Raw genomic sequence first — 16,114 nt, forward strand, 5'->3', positions numbered from 1 at the left:
AGTCCTTGTATTTCCAAATGCACTGGAATAACACTGCAATATTCAGTCCCAAGTTTATTTTGTCAGTAAAAAATATGTCACTTGCAGCTGCCAACATTAAGGCAAGTCATCCTGCAGAGTCCCAAAGGGATTGGTTCTTGGGCAAGATACACAAGGAAATTAAAATTCCCTGATGGATCTACAACCCACTCAAGTCCCACCAGTTCAGAGAGGGTGAGTGATGCCAACATCAAAATGTGTTTAGGAAGATGGCCCACTGGGTGAGTGGAGTAGGAGCTCAAGCATATCCTAGCTTTAAGTGGGATAGCACCCTTTGTAAAACAAAGGGGAAATGTTGAGGATAATGCTCCATCGGCAGTAAATAAGTGGCAGGTCAATTGCCCAGTCACCATTCAAAGCAAAAAAGGCAAAATGGCTGCCAATAAAAACGGCAGCACAAGCCCTTGCCGTTTCAGCTTTAACACCTGCCTAGCCCCACTTTGCCCAGGTGCCCCCAGAGAAAAAAACCGCTCCTCCGTCTCGTCCGAAAGGCTGTTACTGCTGCTGCCTGGAGCTCATCCTGGAGGCCTTCCTGCTCTCTCTCCTGGCACTTGAGGGCAACTGGCTGGGAGGATGGAAGTCTGCATTGCAAAGGAGAAAAGGCAGGATGAGCTGAAAAAGGAAGGTAAGCCAGTGTGTGTTGGCTCACATCCCAAAGCCAGCACTTTTACAGTGATGGCAGGATGCCTCGATTTGGCTCCAAGGTCCCTGGTCAGGCTACTTTTCCACGTTTGAAATATTACTGTTTCCGTTTGGTCCTCCCCTCTAAAAAGCCTCCATCTGAATGAGGCTTCGTTTTCCAGCACAATGTCTCACGATACTTACAAAATGAAAGAAAGGCCAAATCAATCACCCTCATCTCTATATGAAAAACACGTATCCACGGACAGACAGCCCACCATGAAGTTTTTACCTGGAATCTTGTGAGGCCAAAACTGTTTGCAGTGAGGGCAACGTGGCTCTGGTTGTGCTTGGAAGTACTTGGAAAGGCAAGAGCAATGGAGCACTATTCCACAATCCTCACAGACTTGACTCTGAAATGGAAGCAGTCCCATTACGTTGAATCGTGTACAGATCAAGGAGAGGCCCAGGCCTCTGAGTAAATAACTTTGTCCCTTAAGGTTCTTCAGAGGTTTTGATGGGTGAATCCTAAGGCCCTCATCTCCCCCCAAGGGAAGGAAAGCTGTAGCAGCTCTCCATAGACTGACTTGGCCAGGCTTGTCCTCTGTTCTATCGCTACCAGCTGCCCTGTAGGAGAGTCTAGAAATGCGTTCCATGGTTTGTAAGTATTATAAAAGCCTTGGGCATTTGAGTGACATGTCACTCGGGCCTCCAGAACAGACTCTTACAAGAAGGGGGACCCTCCTCACAAAAAACTGCCCAGCCCTGCCAAGGACCCTCCAGCTTTTGCTGAGCTGGGAGCCCTGCTTCCAGAGAGGCTGCTTCTGAATTAATCCAAGGAAAAGTTGCTAAATGGGCAGGAATTCAGCCAAGGGATTGACCAGTTTAACGAGGGTTTGAGGTTTATTTTTGCAACTTGGCCTGTGACCTACTTACAGATAGAAACTGCAGGATAGCAGCTGTATTAGTCTGCGGTAGACAAACATCAGGAGCCTGGTAGCCCTCTTTTCTACTAACAGATTTTATTACAAGGTATGAGTGAGCTGCAGCTGATGAAAGTTCATTAATTACCAAACTACTACTGTTTTTTTACAGCTGGTCCATTGTCTCTGGCACCTGCAACAAGATGGGTTGGTAGTTACCTGAACAGAAAGGCTGTGGCAGATGTGGCATTTCCGGGCAGACTCCGGGTAATGGCGAAAGATGTACTGCTCCAGTTCAAGGATGCTGCGGATGTGCAGGGTGTACTCCCCTTCTTTCTGCAAAACAAAATAAGCTGTCAATCACCCTTGGAGCCCACCATCCCCGCCTCCCCCCTGGGCAGGAGACGTGGTTATGTGCCTGTCGCCTCTGAGGCCCTTGCCCACCTCACACAGCCACTTCTTCTGCACCAGCTGTTGAAGCACTTGCTCCACCTCCATCTTCTTCATTTTCTTTGGCTTTAACTGGTCAGCCAAGTTCAAGATCTCGGTGGATGATGCAAAGCCATTCCCAGACAACAGGATCAGGTCCAGCTGCAGAAACAAAGGGCCTATGAAAGTATGCACCAGGCAGACACGGTGCACCACATGTTAGGCATCCCCCCCGCCCCCATAAGTTTCCAGACAGGGATGGTGTGACCTGAAGGGTTAATTCCCCTCCTTCCTTGCCCCAACAGGACCCAAGAGGCAAACGCATTCACCTTCTCTTTCAAGAATCCTATTTCTCTCCATCTACAATATGGGAGCTTCCATTGCATCACTGGTCCCCACACGCCCACACCCATGCTCAAGGACGTGCTCTTGTGGCATCCCTCAAATGGACCAAGTCTAAGGACTGTTTCTCCCCCCAAGGACATTTCTGCTCAGACCTACATAATGCAGCCTCCTCCAATGGAGAAGATTTGTCTCAGTAGGAACTAAAACCTATCATCCACAAAAATTTAATGTTTTTCTTGGAATAGATAAATACTGGCTACAGCCCTGGAAAATTAGTATTTTTGTTTTCGTCTCTGCAGACCATCTTACACATCACACATGGATCAAAAAAGAAGAGAGAAAAGTAGCTGTATCCTAAAATTAGTCATATGCTTCAAGAAAAAACAAGGATAACAGATTTTCAGGTCAGGAATACGTCCTGCAGAACCACCTCCGCTTCATCAGTCCATTCCAGAAAAGTTTTCGTGATTGGTCATCTCCAACCATTTGTAGTATTCTGACAAAAGAGAATCTCTGTAGAGTTTAACTATGGGGTCCTTGCTGCTCTCTGAGCAGGATTGTTTGCTTGCAGACGTTTCCTTACCCAACTAGGGAACATCATCAGTGCAATCTACCACCATCCTGTCGGTACCTATCCTTCCATCCCCCTACCATCCCAACTGGTGAAGCCTCTTGGATGAGAAGTGAAGTGTCTTCCTCAAGGAAAAAACAGCTCAGTTCCATTTTTGAAAAGGCACCTATGAGACAACCATGACCCGATGACTGAGAATCTCCATAGACATCATCAGTGCAACCAACAACCCAGCTCAGAGACCACCCAGGAGTCCTCGCGTGGATTATTTAGATCGTATTCAGGCCACTTCGCAAGACAAAATACTAGAGATCCAGGAGTTGCTAGAACTAACAGGAGAAGATGTACAAGCCAGCCCCTGCTCCTCGCCTTGCTTTCCCAAAGAATTCTCTAGCAGAATTAATGGAGAGGAAGCAAACAGCACATTCTGGTTGAGGGGGATCTCAAGCTGGACCACATCATGGGCGCCAGTGCCTTCCACTGCTCCAGCTCTAAAAGCCAGGAAATCTATTATCTTGAACATTTATTTTAATTCCATCTATATCCCGCCCTTCTCCGAAGACTCAGGGCTTAGCAGTAGCCTTCATTCTATGTGTATGCCTGCTTATTAGGGCTTTCACACACACACACCCCAAGCGGCATTATTACAAAGTCAGCTTAATTGCCCCCAACAATCTGGGTCCTCATTTAGCCACAAAAAACCTTTGCAAACGTTCCTCAGAATTCTGTTAGTTTCATCCCTCTATTGAGTGTAGGCTTCAGTAGTTTGGGAAACAGAGGAAAGGATACAATGAACCCATAAACGGTCCAGAGGTTCACACGCCTCCAGCTTCTATCCCAGACTATTTCCTAAAATCTATCCTACGAACAGTCACATGTGAGGGATTTAAGCCAGGCACCTCTCCAGCTCGTGTAAACTCAATAGGTGTCCAGAATTTATCTAATTCTATTTAGCAGAGTCCCTCTACTTTCATCAGTCACTCCAATTCAAATCAATCGCCGTTTCATTCTCAAAGCGCCTCAGATTGTGTGTTTCTGCTGCCTCTGCCACGAATCTACGCTGACCGCCCTCACGAGGCAGGCGGAGCAGGACGGGGGTCCTCACGGGAACATGACAAAAATCACGGTGGTTGCCTTTTCTTTCTCCGTTGCATGCCAACCAAGCTCCGGAGGCTGTTTTGCCCAGAGTTGGGAAGAGGCACTTCCCCTCGCATCAATCCTCCGGACAGACTGCCGCAAGTGTCTCTGCAACAACAACGGCACTCACGTACCGCTTCACAGTGACTTACAGCCCACTCTGGGCGGTTTACAGGATCAGCCTGTTGCCCCCCAACACTCTGGGCCCGTTTTACCGACCTCGGGAGGAGGGAAGGCCGAGTCAGCCTTCAGCCCGTCAGCGTCAAACTGCCGGCAGTGGGCAGAATTGGCTCCTTTCCTGCCCGCTTTTCTCTGCGCTTCTCCCGCGTAGCCACAGCAGCGGTCGCGGCGTTCGTTAAAGGCGCCAGCCGCACCTACCGTCTTTTTGAACAGCTCCAGCTCGTTCTCGGAGAAGTCGCTGGCCATTTTGGTAATCTCGGTCTCCGCCAGATTCACCTGCGGTTCAGAGGAAAAGGCCCGGTGGGATCCTGCCTTCTCGGGCCGAGGGGCGGCCGCGGGCGCCGGGCGGGCAGGGAGGGAGGGAGGGAGGGAGGCTCACCAGGGCGAAGTGGGCTTTCCCGCTGTCCTCCGCCCAGCCCTTCCGGATCTCCATGGACAAGGGCTGCAGCTGCGCGTTCAGGCCGCCGATGAAGTCCTCCAGCGGGCCGGGGGCGCGCGGGGCTGGCGGGGGGCACAAGCGGGAAGCGCGTCACGCGGCCGCCCCCCCGAGACCCCCCCCGGGGACCCCCCCAGCCCCCCCCCACTGACCCTGGTGCCGCTGGCAGCACAGCCGGCGCAGCCGCTCCGCCTCGGCCGCCTCCACCACGCCGCGGGCCAGCAGCGCCTGCAGGAAGCGCCGGTGCGCGTCGCTCTGCGCGGCGGCCATGGCGGGCGGGGGGCGGGGCGGGGCTTCCGCGCGGGGCTTTCCGGGCAGGGCAGCTGGGAGGCGCGCCTCCTCCCGTCTCCAGAGCGCCCTCTGGCGGGCCTGCCTCGCTCTTCTGGTCGGCGCCTCGCCTCCGACGGCTCGCCCGGGGAGGGTCCTCAACCCGAGCCCGGCACGAAGCAGCCCGACTCGAGGAAGCGGCCGACCCCGCGGCGGGACCCAGAGCTTTGGAGGGGGCGAAGGAAAGGGCCGCTCCGGGAGGCGTCTGGAAGCGCGGGAACTGTCCCGGCGGCGGGGTCCCCTCCGGCCGCGCCCCGTGCTGGGCTGCGGGGGCGAGGGGGGGCACCTGTAAGGGCCTGCCTCCCTGCCCGCACCGCAATTGTATTTTTATCTAGCCCTGTTTATATACAACTCAAGGCGGTGAACATTATAGAACCCTAGGGCTGAAGGGGACCTCAGAGGTCTTCCAGTCCAACCCTCTGCTCAAGGCAAGAGCCTTATGCCTTCCCAGTGTGATCCCATTTATCCTTCTCAATAGACTAGATATACCCAATCCCTGCAACCCTTCATCCTACAATTTAGCAGCCAGGCCCCTAGTCATCATTGTGGCTCTTTGCATTCTCTAGAGTCTCAACATTGTTTTTCTATTGTGGTGACCAAAACTGGATGCAGGGTTCCAAGTGTGGCCTTACGGAGCCCTTATAAAGTGGTACTAACACTTCATGTGATCTTGATTCTATCCCTCTGTTGATGCAGCCCAGGACTGCGTTGGCTTTCTTGGCCGCTGCGGAAGACGGCCAGTTCATACATAAGCGGTGATCCGCTGGGTAGGACACCTAACTCCACAGTTGCTGCTCTTGAGACAGGCACTTCCTACTCTGCACTTGGCTATCCCTACTTAGTACTCCTTTCTATTTTCTCCCCAGCAACCATCCTGTGATGACTGGGCTGAGAGGGATTGGCTTAATGCCACTAAAAGCAGGACTAGAACTCACACACACACCCCCTTCACCAACTCTCCAAACTGGCCTTCATGTTGCCATCTTCTGGACCAGGAAGCAACCCTGCCCTCTGGAACACCTTCCAAAGTATGAGCCGAATCTGCTAGTGAAGCCCATGTTGTGTGTTGTTGACGGCTCTGGTTGTTTTTTAATCCAGGCTTTGTCTGTGAATCACTATTTGTTCTGGCAACTGCCTGGACTGCTCCCTGCAGTTTTCTGGTCAGACGTTTTGGGAGCAATTAGCCTTTGCATCCTTCCTAGGGCTGAGAGAAAGCGACTGGCCTGAAGTGACTCAGCAGGCTTTGTGCCTAAGATGGGACTAGAACTCAGGGCCTCTTTGTTTTTAGCCTGGTGCCTTAAATCAGCTTCAATCCAGCTTGATATTGTGGTTATGGCAAAAAATGCTGGCTCTCTAAGCACATATACACACACACACACACACACAAACTTGAAAAACCGTCAAAGCATTCAAAGTGCGTATTATGCAAGGAAGCAGAAGAAACAGATCATATACTCAGCTCATGCAGGATCACACTAACCGATTATAAACATTGCACAGTTGCCAAAATTATGATGTGCCAGTAATAAAAAAATTGCTAGAAAAATAACATTGAAAAAGTAGTAAAAAATGAACAGGTTAAAATATTGTGGGTTCTTGAGAAGAACACAATGCATACTAAGGCAACACCAGCTAAAAAAAAAGGCAGCTGTGTCTTCATATTGTTGTGTATAACATACAGAACACATGGCTGACTGTGATGGGCCATAATCATTTATGCCATACTGCTGGCCTTTAAACCACTCTTAAGTACATCAAAGGGTGTGATGGCTCAACAATTAAAGATGCTGAGCTTGTCAGCTGGAAAGCCGATAGCCTGGTTTTCGAGACCCAAGGGTTGCAGGATGGGGTGAGCTCCTGTTACTTGCCCCACCTCCTGCCTCCGTAGTAGTTCGAAAGCATGCAAATGTGAGTAAATAGGTATCACTTTGGTGAGTAAGTAACAGCACTCTGTGCCCCTCAGCATATAGTCATGCTGGCCACACGACTGCGGAGATGTCTTCGGACAACGCTGGTTCCCTCAGCTAAGAAACTAGAGTTGGACACGACTGGCGACTGGACAGGTGAAACCTTTGTCTTTACTGTTCAAGTGTATCCACATAATCACAGATAACTTATTACATGAAATAATTAAACCTGAAATTAAAATGACCTACATTGGCAGCTGTGATTTCACCATCAGTTCCCAAGGGAGAAGACTCGTCCGGGGTCCTCATCCTCTGCTCAGGATGAAGGCAGATTCCTGCTTTGGAATTTAGGGTGCTTTTAACCCCCTCTGCTGTGCAGATATCGTTGAGCAGCTTAGTTGCACGAGAGGAATGACAGCAGAGCCTCTGCGGAGACTGTCTGCTCTTTTATGGCCTCTGAACTTCCTGACTGAACAATTAACCAGTGGAACCACCTGCCTCCAGAAGCGGTGAATGCTCCAGCACTGGAAGTTTTCAAGAAGAGACTGGACAGCCATTTGTCCGAAATGGTATAGGGTTTCCTGCCCGAGCAAGGGGTTGGGCTAGATGACCTTCAAGGTCTCTTCCAACTTTATTTTATTATTCTTATTCTTTCACCTTGAGAAAGTGGCTGCCTGGCTGGGTTTCCGTCAAGTGGAGGGCCAGAGCAGCCCAGGCGCCCTAGAAGCGGCTCCGGGCCTGCGTGCAACGAGGGGCTCCCCCCAAAGACCCGCCAGCCGGCAATCCAGCCACGGGCCCCCAGTGACCCGGGGCCCCGAGAGGCTTTCCACCACCGGACTCGGCTGCTCCGCGTTATGGCGAAGGGGAAGGCCTGGGTTCGGCTGGAGAACGCCGGGCTGAGTCCGGGGCAGCCCAGGTAGACCCCTCATGGGCGCCCCGGTCCAGCGCGGCCAGCCTCGCGGCCAGCAGCCACCGAACGGCAAGCGGAGAAGGGATGCCCGCCGGCCGGGGACGGCCTCGCTTCGCCCGCCTGGGCTGCGGGACACCGCCTCCCTCGCCTCGGCTTCCGCGGAAGGGCTGGGCCCGGCAGACGCCGCCCCCGCCCGCGTGGCGGCCCGCCGAGCCCGCCCTGCCATTCCGCGGAAGAGGGAGCGGGGCCGCCTGGCGTCATTCCTGGGAAGCCGCGGCCGGCGGCGCTCGGGGCGGCTGCTGGCGCCAGCGGCGAGGAGGGACGGGCGGCGCGTCCCGGGCGCGGCGGCGTCGATGGGCTGGTGGCGGAGCGCGGCGTCGGGGCTGCGGCTGCTCTGCCTCCTGTGGCACCGTAAGTCCGGGCGTCGGGCGGGCGGGCGCTTCTGCGCGAGAGGGCGCGGCGGGTCGGGAAGGGCCGGGCTCTCGCCTCTCCCGGGCCGCCCCGAAAACCCGGCCGGGCCGGAGACAGCCCGCTGCGGGCGCCCCTCGGCCTCCCCGAGTCAGCGTCCCCGAGCAGCGGAGCCAGCGTCGGCCGTCCCGCTTTGCGACGAGGGCGGCCTGGCACGGAAGGGCCGGGCGGCTCTGCCGGGCGCGGGAGGCCAGCCGAGGACAGGCCGGCGGGGGTTGGTCGGGCTTTGCTCGCCCAGGCTCCCGACGGACGTTTTGTTCAGGGCCGAGAGTTGCATTTGCAATATATTGTATATATAACGTACAATAGAGAAGTAAGAAACGGGGCTGAAGCTCTGAATGCGCCGCTCAGCCGCCCTCCCGACCTTCCGCTACCAAAACGGTCTCGCATCAACACCCCGGTGACGTTCGATGGAAGCCCTCTTCAGTCTGCTGTGCTCAACTTAACGATTAACAATAGACCAGCATTAATTCAGCAGGATTAACTTTACATTTCATACTCATAATAATAAAGCATGAAGCAGGGGGAGAAAGTGGAAAATTCCTTAGAAGCAGAAGCAGAACGTGTTGATTCTACTGTATAGAATAGAATGGAATGGAATGGGGCCTTGGAGGTCTTCTAGTCCAGCCCCCTGCTCAAGCAGAAGAACCTATACCATCTCAGACAGGTGATTGTCTAGTCCAGGGGTAGGCAACCTCGGCTCTTTTATCACTCATGGACAACTCCCAGAATTCCTGAATCAGCTGATTCAGGAATTCTGGGAGTTGAAGTCCATGAGTCATAAAAGAGCCAAGGTTGCCAACCCCTAGTCTCTTCTTAAAAATCTCCAGTGATGGAACAGCCACGATTTCTGGAGGCCAGCTGTTCCACTGGTTAATTGTCCTCACTGTCAGGAAGTTTCTCCTTAATTCCAGGTTGCTTCTCTCTTTGGTCAGTTTCCAACTATTGTTTCTGCCTTCTGATGCTTTGGAGAATAGCTTGACCCCTTTCTGGCAGCCTCTCATATACTGTAATACTGCTATCATGTCTCTCCTATTTCTTCTTTTCTTTAGACTAACCAAACCCAAGTCCTGCAGCCATTCTTCATATGTTTAATAGTCCTCCTCTGTGCCCTTCATCCAAAACAACAAAACTCACTTTCAAAGGGTGACATATACTTTTCCTTCTAGTGTTAGGTGATAATTTTTTTATCCAATCTCCATGTTGTCTTGATCCAGGCCAGGAAGAACACCTTAAATTCACAGTAGATGCCATAGAAACATTCTACTATGATATTAATATTTTGTTGTTGTTAGTTGCAAAGTCGTGTCCAACCCATCGCAACCCCATGGACCACGTTCTTCCAGGCCTTCCTGTCCTCTACCATCCTTTGGAGTCCATTTAAGCTCACGCCTACTGCTTCAGTGACTCCATCCAGCCACCTCATTCTCTGTCGTCCCCTTCTTCTCTTGCCCTCAACCTTTCCCAGCATTAGGCTCTTCTCCAGTGAGTCCTTCCTTCTCATTAGCTGGCCAAGTGTTTCAACTTCAGGATCTGGCCTTCTAAAGAGCAGTCAGGGTTGATCTCCTCTAGGACTGACCGGTTTGATCGCCTTGCAGTCCAAGGGACTCGCAGGAGTCTTCTCCAGCACCATAGTTCAAAGGCCTCAATTCTTTGGCGCTCGGCCTTCTTTATGGTCCAACTTTCACTGCCATACATGGCAACTGGGAAGACCAGAGCCTTGACCATATGCACTTTTGTTGACAGGGTGATGTCTCTGCTTTTTAGTGTGGTGTCTAGATTTGCCATGGCTTTCCTCCCGAGGAGCAAGCGTCTTTTAATTTCTTGGCTGCAGTCCCCAACTGTAGTGATCTTGGAGCCCAGGAAAATAAAATCTGTCACTACTTCCATTTCTTCCCCATCTATTTGCCAGGAATTGAGAGGGCCAGATGCCATGATCTTGGTTTTCTTAATGTTAAGTTTCAAGCCAACTTTTGCACTCTCCTTCTTCACCCGCAACAAGAGGCTCTTTAATTCCTCTTCGCTTTCTGCCCTTTGAGTGGTATCATCTGCATATCAGGTTGTTGATAATTCTCCTGGCAATCTTAATTCCAACTTTTGATTCATCTAGCCCTGCCTTTCTCATGATGTGCTCTGCATGTAAGTTAAATAGGCAGGGCGACAGTATACAGCCTTGCCGGACTCCTTTCCCAATTTTGAACCAATCAGTGGTTCCGTGTCCAGTTCTCACTGTTGCTTCTTGGCCTGCATATAGGTTTCTCAAGAGACAAATAAGATGGTCTGGTACGCCCATCTCTTTAAGGACTTGCCACAGTTTGTTATGATCCACACAATCAAAGGCTTTAGCATAGTCAATGAAGCAGAAGTAGATGTTTTTCTGGAACTCCCTAGCTTTCTCCATGATCCAGCGTATGTTAGCAATTTGATCTCTAGTTCCTCTGCCTCTTCGAAATCCTGCCTGTACTTCTGGTAGTTCTCGATCCACATACTGCTGGAGTCTAGCTTGTAGGATTTTAAGCATAACTTTACTAGCATGAGAAATGAGTGCAATGGTGTGATAGTTTGAACATTCTTTGTATTTCCTTTCTTTGGAATTGGAATGTAAATGACCTTTTCCAATCCTGTGGCCAATGTTTTTTCAAATTTGCTGGCAAATTGAGTGTAGCACTTTTACTGCATCGTCTTTTTAAGATTTTGAATAGCTCAGCTGGAATACTGTCACTTCCATTAGCTTTGTTGTTGCTTAGCTTTCCTAAGGCCCATTTCACTTCACATTCATGGTTATCAGGGATGTTAAGCTCATTCTTGTCTAGTTGTAGTTTTGCCACCTCTTCTGCCTCTGTCCTGCCATTTTAGTCCTTTATCATGCCCATCTTTGCATGAAACGTTCTCTTCATATCTCCAATTTTCTTGAAGAGATCTCTGGTCCTCCCTATTCTATTGTTTTCTTCTATTTCTTTGCACTGTTCATTTGAGAAGGCATTCTTATCTCTTCTAGCTATTCTCTGGAACTCTGCATTCAGTTGGGCGTATCTTTCTTTTTCTCCCTTGCCTTTCGCTTCCTTCCTTTCCTCAGCTTTTTGCAAAGCTTCCTCAGACAGCCATTTTGCTTTCTTGCATTTCTTTTTCTTTGGGATGGTATTAGTTGCTACTTCTTGTACAATGTTGTGAACCTCCGTCCATAGTTCTTCAGGAACTCTGTCTATCAGATCTAATTTAAATCTATTTGTCACCTCTACTGTATATTCAACAGGGATATGATTTAATTCATACCTGAGTGGCCTAGTGCTTTTCCCTACTTTCTTCAATTTAAGCCTAAATTTTGTAACGAGAAGCTCATGGTCTGAGCCACAGTCAGCTCCTGGTCTTGTTTCTACTGACTGTATAGAGCTTCTCCATCTTTGGCTGCAGAGCATGTAGTTAATCTGATTTCTGTGTTGACCATCTGGTGATGTCCATGTGTAGAGCCATCTCTTGGGTTGTTGGAAAAGAGTGTTTGCTATGACCATCGTATTCTCTTGACAAAATTCTGTCAGCCTGTGCCCTGCTTCATTTTGTACTCCAAGGCCAAACTTGCCTGTTATTCTGGTTATCTTTTGGCTTCCTACTTTAGCATTCCAATCCCCCATGGTGATAAGGATATCGTTTTTTGCTGTTAGTTCTATAAGGTGCTGTAGGGCTTCATAGAAGTAGTCAATTTCATCCTCTTCAGCACTGGTGGTTGGGGCATAGACATGGACTACTGTGATACTGAATGGTTTGCCTTGGATTCGAACTGAGATCATTCTGTCATTTTGAGGATTGTATCCCAGTATTGCCTTTCCTATTTTTTTATTGACTATGAAGGCTACTCCATTTCTTCTGAGGCATTCTTGCCCACAGTAGTATACCTGATGGTCATCTGAATTAAATTCACCCATTCCTGTCCATTTTAGTTCGCTGATACCTAAGATGTCGATGTTTAGTCTTGTCATCTCTTGTTTGACCACGTCCAGCTTTCCTTGATTCATGGATCTTACATTCCAGGTTCCTATGGAGAAAAAATCTTTACAGCATCGGACTTTCCTTTCACCACCAGACACATCCACAGCTGAGCGTCCTTTCGGCTTTGGCCCAGTCGCTTCATTCTTTCTGGCGCTACTAGTACTAGCCCTCTGCTCTTCCCCGGTAGCATATTGGACGCCTTCTGACCTGAGGGGCTCATCTTCCAGCGTCATATCGTTTTGCCTTTTGGTACTGTCCATAGGGTTTTCATGGCAAAGATACTGGAGTGGGTTGCCATTTCCTTCTCCAGTGGATCACATTTTGTCAGAACTCTCTGCTATGACCTGTCTGTCTTGGGTGGCCCTGCACGGCATAGCTCATAGCTTCATTGAGTTACGCAAGCCCCTTCGCCGCGACAAGGCAGTAATCCATGAAGGAGATTAATATTTTGGACAGAGTCAAATACTAACCTTGTTTTAAGAGCACGGAAAACAGTTTTGTGTTGCTCAAAGCAACTCTTTACTGGTTTACTAAGACAAGATGTTCCAGTTTGCTATTCCCCTTTCATCAGTTTCCTCTCCACTGCAGGCAGCCCTTGCTCTCTGACTGGGCATTCAGCCAACAGTTCAAACTTCCATACCCTGAATAAGGAGACTTCACCCCAGTCCTTATATTGCGGCTGTTGCATTGCCATCACAGACTTAGGATCACAATTTGGGCATTTATTTATTTATTTTTATTTATTTAATTTATTTAATAGAATTAGAATTAGAATAATAATAATAATAATAATAATAATAATAATAATAATAATAATAATAATAATAATTAATTTCTATACCGCCCTTCTCCCGAAGGACACAGGGCGGTGTACAGGGCAATACAATAAAATATAACATATAAAAATTTAAAAAAAATATTAAATATTACAGCCCAATTCAATACATTAATACAATAACATTAAAATACCCCTAAACCCATCAGACCAGGCCGGCTTGTTCAAATAAATATATTTTTAGGTCAAGTCGGAAGGAGCGAAGGTCGAGAGCCATCCGGAGCTCCACTGGTAAACGGTTCCAAAGGTCTGGCGCGCCCACAGAGAACGACCTCCCCCTGGGGGCCGCCAGTCGACACTCTTTGACCAACGGCACCCTAAGGAGGCCCTCTCTGTGGGAGCGCACTGGACGGAGGGAAGTTGACGCCGGCCGCAGGTGCTCCCATAAGTAACCCGGACCCATGCCATTTAGGGCTTTATAGGTCGTAACCAGCACCTTGAATCTTACCCGGAGGACAACCGGAAGCCAATGCAACTCGCGGAGTAGAGGTGTTACATGGGAGTATCGGGACACCCCCACCACAACTCGCGCGGCCACATTCTGCACCAGCTGGAGCCTCCGAGTAGTCCTCAAGGGCAGCCCCATGTAGAGAGCATTGCAGTAGTCCAAACGGGAGGTCACGAGTGCATGAGTGACTGTGCGCAAGGCATCCCGGTCTAGATAGGGCCGTAACTGACGCACCAGGCGAACCTGAGCGAAGGCCCCCCTAGTCACAGCTCCTATATGATCATCCAAGGAGAGCTGTGAATCTAGGAGGACACCCAAGTTGCGAGCCCTCAGCCCTTAATGAGGGCTGATTTGGCCATCAGCCCTCATTAAGACCAATGTATCAACCCATGATCACCATTTGCAACCTTCATGGCCAACCTCTCACTAGGCAAGTCAGTGGGGAAGCTGGTGGGAAGCCGCAGGTGGCAGTCATGTGACATTGTGCTTAACAACCCATGATGACTCGCTTAATCACTGCAGCTAGATCCGATTAACTGCCATCATAATGTCAAGTCCAGTCCTGTGACTTTTCACTTTATGACTGCATCACTTGATGGCAGTTGCTGGTCTCAACTGCAGTTAGTAAGTGAGTATTACCTGTATTAAAAAGGGTTACTGTCCTACAAGTTAGATTTAGTTTCTCCAAATCCTCCTAGTAGAAGTAATCTGGACTAAGTCAAAGATGAATCAGACTTGGACTTTTTTAAAGAAACTGCAAAAGTTTGAAAAATCGAACTGCATTTATATTGTAATTGGTAATTGTGAAAGCAACTTTGTTATCCCAAAATAACTCCATTTTCTGCAAGAGTGCATTTTTCAAAGTTAATTTTTCCCCCAAAGTAAGCTTTTCATGAGCACACAGGTCCTCAGCCCAACGTTTTCCACACCTGGGTTGTGGTGGGGGAAGTAGGAGGAGGGTTGTGTTGGAGATGTTCAACACCACCTTGAGTGATTTCTTGTAAAAATAATAATAAAGACCCTCCAGAAAGAGGCTACCCTGGCTGGGACCTGCAGTTAGAAGGACCCCCCAGTGGTAAATTGGAAAGTTCAGCCCACCTGCAATGAAATCCTCACCCTTGCCAGAGAAAGATTGAATGTCTTTGAATATGGGAAAGTTACTTAGAATTAAGTCAGCAGTTTTATTGATTAGTCGTCTGACCATATTAACAAAGACTATAAAACCAGCGCAGAGAAAAGAGAAGGGCATATTCATAATAAATGCAGCATTCAACCCCAATCTCTTCTAGGTGTCGTCTTTGTCTTTTATCGACCTGGACTTTGATGATACAAAAATTGAAGTTCTGCTAGCGATGTCCGTGTTTGTTCCCTGCAAGAAATAAGAGGAAATAGCTGTCTCAATGTTTTTTAGGTTTCAAAAGAGGTCTAAGCAAACGGTCCTTTCTGCAGAATTCAGCGTGCAGCCAAACAGGACATGGGCAGCGGTTCAGGTGGTGCACCATAAGACTCTTCTTCCCCTGAGCATGAAGTAAATATAATGTCTTGGTTAAAGAGAGGAGTTTGGCCCGTATGGTTTCTTCCAAAGAAGGTCCCTATTTATTGAATCAAGCGTTACACTGAGGTCTGTAAAAGTTGCAAACTGTTGGCTCCTTTAGTGGTATATTTTCCTACTAGCTGGCGTAAAATGAAGCCGTTTTCAACAGAAGAGTGGCCAGGCCTGAATCCAGATGGCCCTTCAGCTAACAGGCCCTCAAAGTCTTATATGAAAGACATTTGAACTACCGTTTTGCTGTGATGTCAGCTAATCTGTCTGTTGTTCAAAGGACCACCCTTATCTTCCTTTTCGCAAACGGGTATCACAACGGAGAGCTCTCAACAAGCTGGAATTTGGCAGGAATCATTTTTAGGAGTAAATAAATCTGTGAGAGGAGCTGCCCGAAGAGTCCGCTAATCTCCCCTTCAATCGCCGGAGGGACCCCAGGCCTTTGGCAGGCGCCACTTCCTGAGTCCTGGTCCGTCCGCTGCAGCTGGGAAGAATCGGCTGTCGTTTTCCTCCCAGGTGAAGCAGCTCTGGGGACGTCCCAGGAGAAACCTCCCTACTCAAACCAAACCAGAGTTTGGGGTTTGGGCTGCTTGCTCTGAACTGAACCACAGAGAAGACAGGCTTCTTACACCCCATAATTTTCTCGTACTCTCCTCCAAGCTGGAACACGGTTATTGTGGATGGACGCCTAGTCAGCCTTCCTGCTTCCCCCGGGGAGCGACGTTCTGAGCCAGACCTGCTGGGGAAGGAAGGAAGGACTTTCCGGCTCTCGCTTTCCTTAGTCCTGCGGTCCAATTTTTGCAGGCCATAAGGACAGAATCAGCAAGAAGAACAACTGAGTTGCAGCCACAATAACAGCCGTGGTGATTAATTGGGGGCCAGTAGAGCAGGAAGATAATCTGCCTGAGTTTAGGGGTTCAGTACCCCCTGGGGGGGGTGGAAAAACTTGCCACAGCCAACTCGCCGTGGCCAACTTGCCACGGGACAATTTAACAATTCTATTTAATTATT

General features: G+C 49.4%; 2 protein-coding genes across 3 annotated transcripts in view; one reads left to right on the forward strand and one right to left on the reverse strand.

Annotated features, from left to right (window-relative positions):
• Positions 1-41: 41 nt before the first annotated feature.
• Positions 42-4,986, reverse strand: NSMCE1 (NSE1 homolog, SMC5-SMC6 complex component). Of its 2 annotated transcripts, XM_081338618.1 has the most exons (7): positions 4,834-4,986; positions 4,625-4,746; positions 4,444-4,521; positions 2,028-2,174; positions 1,803-1,919; positions 953-1,073; positions 42-620 (listed from the first exon to the last, which is right to left on the reverse strand). In XM_081338618.1, exons 1-7 carry the CDS (start codon positions 4,949-4,951, stop codon positions 535-537), a joined length of 789 nt encoding a protein of 262 aa, XP_081194744.1. In that variant the 5' UTR covers positions 4,952-4,986; the 3' UTR covers positions 42-534. The 2 variants fall into 2 exon arrangements, with proteins under 2 accessions (XP_081194744.1, XP_081194745.1); XM_081338619.1 differs by lacking the exon at positions 4,444-4,521.
• A 3,038-nt stretch (positions 4,987-8,024) lies between these two features.
• Positions 8,025-16,114, forward strand: part of IL4R (interleukin 4 receptor) — a 30,358-nt gene continuing 22,268 nt past the window's right edge. The window contains exon 1 of the mRNA XM_081338163.1: positions 8,025-8,236. Within this exon, the coding sequence (XP_081194289.1) occupies positions 8,179-8,236 (58 nt within the window). The 5' untranslated portion in view covers positions 8,025-8,178. The remainder of the gene's footprint in view (positions 8,237-16,114) is intronic.

The sequence above is a fragment of the Vipera berus genome (assembly GCF_964194415.1).
Source record: "Vipera berus genome assembly, chromosome: 13".
NCBI classification, from domain to species: Eukaryota; Metazoa; Chordata; class Lepidosauria; order Squamata; family Viperidae; genus Vipera; species Vipera berus.

Bases quoted from the DNA above. Each gene is read 5' to 3' on its own strand.
- NSMCE1 (XM_081338618.1), bottom strand. From the start codon at position 4,951: ATGGCCGCCGCGCAGAGCGACGCGCACCGGCGCTTCCTGCAGGCGCTG. The intron at 4,522-4,624 runs GTGAGCCTCCCT...TCTGAACCGCAG, and splicing joins GGAAAGCCCACTTCGCCCTG to GTGAATCTGGCGGAGACCGA. The intron at 2,175-4,443 runs GTAGGTGCGGCT...TTGTTTCTGCAG, and splicing joins TGGAGCTGTTCAAAAAGACG to CTGGACCTGATCCTGTTGTC.